Here is a 10,111-nt window from a genome sequence, read left to right on the forward strand (position 1 = left end):
CATGTAGCTCCTAGTTAAGAATATATATCGAGGTAAGAGTGAAGCCTTCTTCACTCTTGTCAATGCCTTTCTAGTCCTTAGTCTTGTTTCAAGACTTTTTAATCTTATTGTTCTTGGCAATAGCCATTTTTGTTTAATATTATATCATCTTTGAGTGTTTTTCTAATTCCTTTCAAAAAATACAAGAGTGTATTGAGGATTTTCTTTCTTTGAGATTCATTTCCTTGAAAGATGGTTTTTTACACACTAATTTAAATATTCATTTTAATATATTAATTATTTTAATAAAATGATAATTTTATTTATGTTTTATAAGATTTTTGCTTTAAAATAATTATATATTTATATATATATATATATATGTTAATTGATTAATAATCTTTAAAAAAATTGATTATTATTTTTATCAAGATATCAATAAATTTGATTTATTTTTATGGTATGTTATACGTATGAAACTTCATAATACCAAAAATAGATATTTTGTAAAAATATTACATAATTTCTTTGATTCATTTGTTTTATAAGTCTCTAATGGACTTATATAAAAAATACATAGTATATAATTATTAATATACAACTTTTAATAGTAACAAAATCTAATAGTGGTGAAAGCTATTGATCAATATATGATACACATTTATATTATCTTTATCTGATTTAGAAGTAGATTTTATATTTTTACACATATTTAGGTGTATAAAATCTGAAATTTACATATTTATTATCGATGCACTTATAATTTTAAATATATGTTAAATATTCCATAGTTACCACCTATCTTGAAGTTGCAATAGACTTTTTTATAAAAGTGTGTAATTCTACTAATTTTTATATTGCAATCTATATTATAAAATTAAATTAAATAAAATATAGTTAATTATAAAAATTAGACCACAACAAAAACATTATAAATTTGACTAATTTTTTATACAAGAAAAAAATAGTCTTAAAAAGTCTATCTACTATCTAATTGTTATATATATATATATATATATATATATATAAAAATTGTGTCCAATAAGAAGCAAATGCATAAAAAAAGGTGTTCAAATATCTAACTTATTAGTTGAACATAAAATATAAATGATGCAAAAAAAATTAAATTATGTTATAAACCAAAAATTCTTCTTAAGTTGTGAGATTAATTTAATAACATATAAATCAATCCAAAAGCTTTGAATTATTTTAATTAAACTAAAAGAAAATATTTAAGTGTTAATGTTTTAGAAATTTATTGACTAAAGAAAGATTTAAAACTAATTATAGGCACTTAATTGTTATAACATCACTACTATTAGAACTACAAAAATTATAAAACATATTCTCTTTATTCTAATGTAAGTACTCATAAGAATTCTTAAATCATATTTGCAAAATAAATCTTGCTTAGTTGCTACATATATATATATATTTGTGGTTTGTTGTTGTGACACTTAAAAAGTCTTTTTCTTGTATCATAGAAATATAAAAAATGAATTCTTTGATTTACAAAAATTACCATATTGTTATGAATGTGTTTTAAGATAGTTTAATTATTTTAATTAAGAAATACTATTCTAATTTAATTCAAAATTATTCTACCAAAAACACTATTAAGAATGATTTCAAATTTAATAAATCATAATTATAAATATTTTTATCTTTGTTTATTTTTAAACCCAAAATATTTTTATTTTTTTCAAAAAAAAAATATAATTATTATTTCAAATATCTTAATATATAAGATCTAAAAAATCTAAATTTATGATAAAACAATCATCAGTAAGGGCGATTGTTGTTTGTTATCCACTCTTAAAGACTAAAAAAACATACAAACATTTTAGTAATACTTATTTTATTTATTTTCTTGCTTATTTATTTTTTAAATATATAAACATATTTAAATAAATGTATTTTTATCTAATATAATTATATATAAGTCATTTACATATAATAAAAAATATTAAAAAATAATTTCTTCAAAACATCACATTCTCAACACTATATTGCTATATTTATAATATTGTAATCAATTGTGTGATTTTGAATTATTATTCTACTACTGTGGTTTTTAATGCAAATTGTTTAGAGATATAGATAGTTGATACAAATCATAGTATCATAATTAGAATATTGTGGTAGCAAATTTCAAGTGTTAATTTAATCACTAATTTAATCAATAAATAATAATATTTTATTAATACTATAATAAATAAAACTATGTTTTTCTTTTTCCAAGTTTTAGATATTTTTTATCTACATTGTCTATTGAGTCAAATTTTAATAATGAAAATATTACGAAATAACCTAAAACATAATACATGGAAAAAATCTATACATATGTTTTTAGAATGTGAATCTAAAGACTTTTTTCTATCTTTATGTTTGTATTGGACAAACAAAAAAAATTAAGAATTTTTCTTTTATAAACTTTTTATAGTATATTTTAGAAAGATTAATTTAAACAAAATTTAATAATATCTTCAATGAAATAAATTTATTTATATGTATTAAGATATTGGAGTTGTTTATAATTTTGAAAGGTTCTAGTTTACAATATCAAGTCAAGTTTTGTTATAGAAGTTGTTTATTATTATTAATTTTAATAACTCTTAGGTTGAGTTTTTTTTGCTTCTAAAAGAGGTGTTTTAATATTGTTGCAATTTTCTAGCATTCATTTATATATTATATTTTTCATAAAAAAGATTAAACCAGATATCATATAATTATGCAATATTAATTTTAAAAGAAAGCCTTCTATAATAGTGTATGCATGTGTGCAAAAATTCTATAGCAATTTGAAAGGTGAAATAAATAGGATTGTAAATATAATTGATTGTAGCATTGAAAATACCATTGGAGTAAGAAATGTTGTATTTTAATTGAGTTGCAGCAACAACTATGGTAATACAAATATTAGTCTAGCGGATTTTAGATTAAGACTAATATAATATATAAATGAATGCTAGAAATTTTTTTTATTTTTTATTTTAATGAATTGCAATGTGACAAATTCTGAAGAGATTTGTAAAATATTTTGTATTAAAATACTTCAAGATAAATATAATAATCATTTTGATAATTTGTTTTATAACATGATATGTTGCAAAAACAAACTTTAACATCTACATCTGAGAATAATTTTAAAATTGTGATAATACATTATATTATGTAAATCTCATATATATATATATATATATATATATATAGAGAGAGAGAGAGAGAGAGAAAAAAAGAAATAGAATTGTTGAATATTTTAGATTATATAACTAACATTATGTGTCAAATTTGATAATTTAACTAATCTATTTTTTTGAAACAATTAATTAATTAAAAAATGAAAATAAAATAAGTTTATATGTGTGGTAATACATCAAAATAACTTGAAAATTATCAAAATAAATAAATAAATAAATAAATAAAGAAGCAGATTATAAAATTAATTACAGTTTTTAATATCTAATTTGTTTTATACAAACTATGAAAACAAGTGTTAAGAAAATAATTTAACAAAATTTACTTTCAAATTTTTATATCTAGATTAAAAAATTTATAAAATTAAAGTCAAAATTTTAATAAACGATAAACAATAAATAATGAAACTTATTAAAAACAATTCAACAAACTTTATGTGATTTTAGTTTTGATGTTTAAATTTAAGAATTCAAGTAAAGTTAACAGATTGTTTTTTTTTATTATTTTTATTATAGTCCATCAAAATATAAATATTTTTATTATTCTTTAAACATAACAAGTAATTGTGCTTGATGTTCCAATAATTAACTTTTTAAGAGATTTAGAAGTGAAGAAAAGTAGGAAAAAATCGAAATCAACGTCAATGTGAATTTAATTTTTAGTGATATATGGTAGAGGTTTCATAAACATAAGTTGTGTTTAGCGTCCTTTTACATTCTATGTTATCCAAAACAATTCTCTGTAATATGTTCTAAATCTAAAAACCCAGAATAGAAGTATTGCATAAATTATACACTTAACTTATAAACTTTGTGGTCTTTTAGTAAGTTTTTTACATTTCATTTTCATTATTAGTCTATAGAGTAATAAGGTAGAGGCTATCTTCAATCTCATCAATGCTTTTTGTATTCTAATTTTGGTCTAAAATTCTAATTATATATAATTAGTAATATTTATTCTGATACCTTATTATTCCACATTTTTTACTTTATTACTAATTATACATGCAACATAAAAAGTTTCAAAAAGTATACTCACATATATCTAATATTTTTCATCCTTAAAATCATACCAAAAATTGACAAATTTGATTTTAAAAAAATAAAAAATGTATCATCTTTATACCTTGGTGATGAATTGTCTTGGTTGAGCAAAAGCTACCAAAAAATAATTGAAAACTTTTAAAGATTATTTTTGTAATTAGAATATAGTTCATTTGTGATTCTTTTCTAAACATGTATAAGTATTATTCAGTAGAGTAAATTAAAGATAGTATTTACAAAAAGATAAATAAAATAAAAAAAATTAAATTTCTATGAAAAAAATATTTTTAATATAACACTATTATTGAGGTATACATATTTTTTTATGATACTAAATTTAAGTATTACTTTGGTTAGTGTAATAAATATATGTAATTTATATATATATATATATAGAGAGAGAGATATTCATACATATAATCTAAGAATAATCAAAAATTTAAGATAATTAGTATAATACCAAAACTTGTGAAAATAAACAAATATTTTAACAAAGATATATGAAATGATTATAAAATAAATAATAAACATTGTCATGCAATCCTTGATCTAAAGAAATAATTGGTATGATGAACTACTTTTTTTTTTTTTTTGTGTTTTACTTCTTTGTAATTTATTTTAAAGTTTTTTTTTTATTATTATTTTTTTAATCTTTATCTAAAATTTATTTTGTAAAATAAATAAATAAAATGTCAATAAAATGTCGGGGAACGCGTGTCGACATCGACACTCGCCACTTCACCTTCCCACCTGGTTATCCTTCTACTTGCTATTGCCTGTCGCTCTCGACCCCCGGCACTCCCGGAAACCCTTCATCACCGGTCTAGATCAGAGAATCCAGTGTTCGCTTCGCGGTAATGACCTGTTAATGCCGGTAACCAGTTGAACGAGTCGTGGCTGCATTACAAGGGTTTCGGAAGCATGTTGTGATATTACTTCGCGATCGGAGTTTTAGGTATGCCTCTGTCGGTGTATGTGGTTTCGAGGATTTAAGGACTTGAAATTTTGCGGTTCAAGGAGAGAGAGAGAGAGAGAGAGAGAGAGAGAGATTGGTGTTTGTGGTGTTGGATTTGGTGGAGAGAAGCGGACGTTGTAGGGTTTGGAAGAAAGGGGGGTGTAGTTTGAAACCATGGCGCTGGAATGGGCTGCGTTGGGAGTCGTCACGGCCGTGGAGGCGTTGATTTTGTTGCTTCTGACGATGCCTGGATTGGGAGGTATGCGGAGAGGATTGATTTCCGTGTCTAGAATGGCGCTCCAGCCATTGCTCGCCGTGGTGCCGCTGGCGCTCTTCTTGGCACTCGAAATTTACTGGAAATTTGAGCACATGCCGGAGTGCACCGGTCCCCGGTGTGGTCCGATGGAGAGGGATCGCGCGTCCAAGTCGTTAATGAAGAGCCAGCGGAATGCGATTCTCGTTGCTGGAGCTTTGTTGCTGTATTGGACCTTGTACCGCGTGACCGCGATGATGGTGAAGATGGAGCAGCTCAGCACTCAGTTAAAGAATATTAAGTCTTCGGACTAGACTAGTGAAAAAGCTAGCTAGCTGGAGAAGCTGTTTATGTGGCTACGTGTATGTGCTAGATTTAGGTTGTCTGGCACTGGTGTGAGAGGTGAACACTGAGAACATGATCCGCGTATTTTTTTAAAAAATGTGGCGTAAACCCTGCGTATATCTCATGTTAAGGCTGGACCCCTGTGCACCATGCGCCTTTAGCTTCGGTTCTGTTGATAGCATTATGTTGTTTTTTCGTCATCCTCTATCCTAGGTTCTTTTTCCTGCTTATTCGTGGCGTTGTTGTACAGCTCTCTTGTTAGTGTGAGCATATCAAGTTATTTGTACAGCTAAGATGCACTATGAAGGACTCAGAAGTACTGTAGCCTAATTTAAATTGGCTTCCTTTCCAATGATTTACTGGAGCATTGTGATGTCGACTTTGGTCTTCGATCAATGTATTTCCTGTTGAGCTCGCTGTTCTTTGAACGGTTGTTGGTTGTCTTAATTTGGATTCTGTCTCTACTTTGAGAGTGTCTGGTATTTGTTGACATGACCAGTTGCATCGTGTCAGTGCTTTTAACATGTGTGCACCGTGACGAACACGCTTCTTTGCCTAGTAGTAATTATCGATACACGAGTTTAAACTAATTTTAGATAACACTTGTACTTTGAAATGGTGTTGATCACAGATATAAGGTAGGCGTCATTGCTTTGTGAAGTTTGTGGCTGACGCTCATTTAATATGAAGTATTCCAGCTGAAAATTTTACTGAATTTCCTGTGAAATTATGGCAAAGTATGAAGAATTGAGGAAGAAAAAATCACATTGCTGGGTTAGGAAGTTGTTGGATGTCTATGCTCGCGGATCGTATTTCGGTTATTCTTGGAAATAGAAATAGCAGATTCTCAGCTAATGACGCCGCACCAAACAGGATAATGGATTCTCTTAACGAACAATTTTTTTATTCAAAACTCCATCTTTATGCTGATGATGTCAGAAGCGACTATTTTCTGGATAACTCTTCGTAGTCATTTCAAGTCAATGACCATTACAAAGAGGTTTCGGTAGACCTCACTCCACCTACTCATATGGCAAAGCTTAAGGTTTCTGAAGATGACCATGAATAAATTAGCTGAGTGTTTTTTTTTTTTTTTTTTTTTTTTTTTTTCAATATAGTTATGTTCTAAAAGTAGCTTGGTTGTGTATTTTGCAAAAGTTGAGTTGATGCTAATCAACTGACATTCATACAATGATACTTAGTAATAACTTTGTAATTTCTATTATGTTGCTTGAATTTTGTAAGTTTTGGATTTAAATGCAACATTAGGTGTTTCAATCCTAATTGTATATATGCATGTAATTCTTTTTTGATAAAAAAATGGAATATATCCAAAATATTGATGAGGTGAACACACAAAAATTAGCTTAATCTAAAATATCAAATTGGGCAAAGTGATAAATACAACTTGAAATAAATACACTTACTTCTTAACACATTCTTTTGTATTATTGACCTACTTTGTGGTATTCTAGAGCTTCGATTAATCACCATGTTTGTTCTAATATTTAATATTTGTTTTGCCATCTAAGACTTATCTCATCTTTTTAAAAGTCAGCTCTTATTTTATACATTTGTATATTTTTTATTTGTAAGAATTTCCAACAAAGCATTCCATAATCTATGAGAACTTTTTTGATTGTTTTTATAGTATAGAGGTCACTTCATACTTCCTATTTAAATACAAACTTATTTCTTTGAATTCAAATTGTCCCCAAGCAAAGACTTCAAGGTGATGATCAATTTTTTGATAACATTTGAATTTTGAAGAGATTTTATCTATGTATATGGCTACTTTTCATGAGAATGCCTTCTATGGTCTCCATTTCCAATGATTTGAAGTTAATTTATATAAAAGATATATAAAGCAATTATAGGTTTTTAGAACTTGTGGATATTTTAAGAATTAATATTTAATTGATTCAATCTTTTGTAATGAACAAATAACACATTTCATTTTGATAAATGGACTAACTTTTTTTGTATGTTCAACAACACCTGAGTGCTTTATAAGCTAGATAAATATAGCTTATTTATAAAAGTGGATTGAGCCTAGACCTCATTTTATTATATATATATATATATATATATATATATATATATCAAAATTGGTCAAGCAACATATTCCACTTTTGTGAGATTGGGTTGAGAGTGAAAGATTTTTTTTGTAAAAGTTTTCTTATAAATTAGTAGAGTATTTTATTAAATTATTTCTTAATGACAATGAATACAAATTAAGATCAAAGATAAACTTACTTACTAGACTATAAAATAGATTGATGATATAAGATTATAAATCTATATTATAATTTTATTATAATATAGATTTATAGATTGAATCTTAATTTAGAATCCTTAAATTTTAATTGGATGTAGGACTATAAATCAATTATCTTCTTCTATTCCTTTGCACTTTGTTGAAAATTTAAAGACTACTAATAGTTGTTGATTGTTTAATAATGTATAAATCCTAACCCAACTCTAATCCTTAGATCCATCTCTATCATATTGAAGAAGGTAATTTTAATGTTTATAAATAAAAATGTATCAAACCATCCATAAATATCTATTACTATCATTATAAGATATTTTATACTTTTTAAAGCTACTTCAAAAACAATAAGTTGCGAGGATTTTATAGAAATTTATTTAATTTATTATAATTTGATCATAAAGAAGTTCCTTCAAATGAATCAAGATGAGTGTAAACAATTAAAAATATTGGATCTTATTATAAGAATCTATTCTTATCAAAGATATAAACCACAATAAAATTCTAAAAATGACAATACACCCTTATATCATCAAAAGAGACAAAGTAGATAATTAAAAGATAGATATAGAGTTAAAACTGAAATGACTATTATCAAATGCAAAAAGACTAAGAAGTCTTGAAATAAGATAGAACACAAGAAAAACATTGAAAAGAATAAAAAAGGCTTCATTCTTGCCTCAATATATACTATCTACTAAAATCATCACTCTTACCTCCATGTAATACATGTCCAACTTACATAACATGTGTTTAGTTTGTAGGGAAAATTCTTGACATATGCGCCATATAGCCAACTTATAATATAAGTGGCTAAATGTACAACATGTAATCAACTTATTATCTAAATTTTTGACCTATCAATCACTTATAAATATGTGTAAAGCTTACAAAGCTTCTACAAAGTTCTATGAAAATATATTAAGAATTTAACCTACTACTATTTATTTCCACTTAATTCTACTTGTTGTAAAAAAATATATTAATAAATACAAAAACTTTTTATATTATCCCTTCCTGCTTTCTTTTATTTTTAAGTAAAAAGTTCTACAAGGAGGTATATTAATGCTTCTAAAGTTGATAAAGTCAAAGATCTTTCAAATAATATTTGCAAAAAATTCTAATCTTTGTTATGTACAAAGGTGGTTGGTAGGTTCTTTTAACCATCAATAGTATTCCATACGGAGATAAGAAAACAACTTAGTTACTTGATTATTATTCAAGAGATCTTAGCTACCTTGAAATAATACATTTTGCATTCTATTAGCTATAGTGTCTATTTCCAACAATATTAATAAACATTAAAAGTCTCTTCTAAGATTGAGGTACCAAACACGTTATATCTTGCCATCTATTCAAAGAAGAATATGTATTTTTTGAAGATCTTCATCAAAATTATAACATTGTCTAAGTTGAGACAATCTAAATACTTCATCTAATGATTTTGTAAATAAAAACTATTGAAACAAATCTATTAGTTGTTGATCCTTGATATTTGCAAAGAAATTTTATAATTTTATTCTTAATTTTTTTTTTCTTTGATTTATGCAATTTTTTTCATTAATTAGTCTTTATTTTTGATTGATGTAATAGATGAAAAATAGAGACAAATTTTGACACATTTATCAAATTCTCACATTACTCCTTTTTGCATTTATTATTATCATATCCACTCCAATGTAAGAGATATTATATATATATATTTTTTACTGCCTTAAATCCAAGACTTCTTCCACTTCAAGCTCTTAGTTATTATCTATTTTGACAAAATATAGTGGTGATTGCTTTCTTCTCAATATATTGATAGTTGTATAAAACTTAATAAAAAAAATATAAAATACGTGATAAATCTTCATTGTTTGTAGTAATTACAATTAATATGTTATTGAATTAATTAATTTTTTAATAATAAATAGGTAAAGCCTATAATAATCCAACTTTAGATTCTTTGCAATATCTGTTATAGCTTGTGCTTTATCAATCAAGATAGTACATGCAAGGGTCTTTACTAAAGACAAATTGGATTATTGGATTAAAAGAGAAGCATGGCTCACTATTGTATCATC

The 10,111-nt window shown here is 25.5% G+C and overlaps 1 protein-coding gene across 1 annotated transcript; it reads left to right on the top strand.

The window, feature by feature from the left end:
* Window positions 1–5,170: 5,170 nt before the first annotated feature.
* Window positions 5,171–6,128, top strand: LOC112293711 (uncharacterized). The gene has a single exon (XM_024543464.3). It carries the CDS (start codon window positions 5,350–5,352, stop codon window positions 5,740–5,742), a length of 393 nt encoding a protein of 130 aa, XP_024399232.1. The 5' UTR covers window positions 5,171–5,349; the 3' UTR covers window positions 5,743–6,128.
* Window positions 6,129–10,111: the final 3,983 nt, after the last annotated feature.

This window comes from Physcomitrium patens, chromosome 2 (genome assembly GCF_059467195.1).
Source record: "Physcomitrium patens ecotype Gransden chromosome 2, ASM5946719v1, whole genome shotgun sequence".
NCBI lineage: Eukaryota > Viridiplantae > Streptophyta > Bryopsida > Funariales > Funariaceae > Physcomitrium > Physcomitrium patens.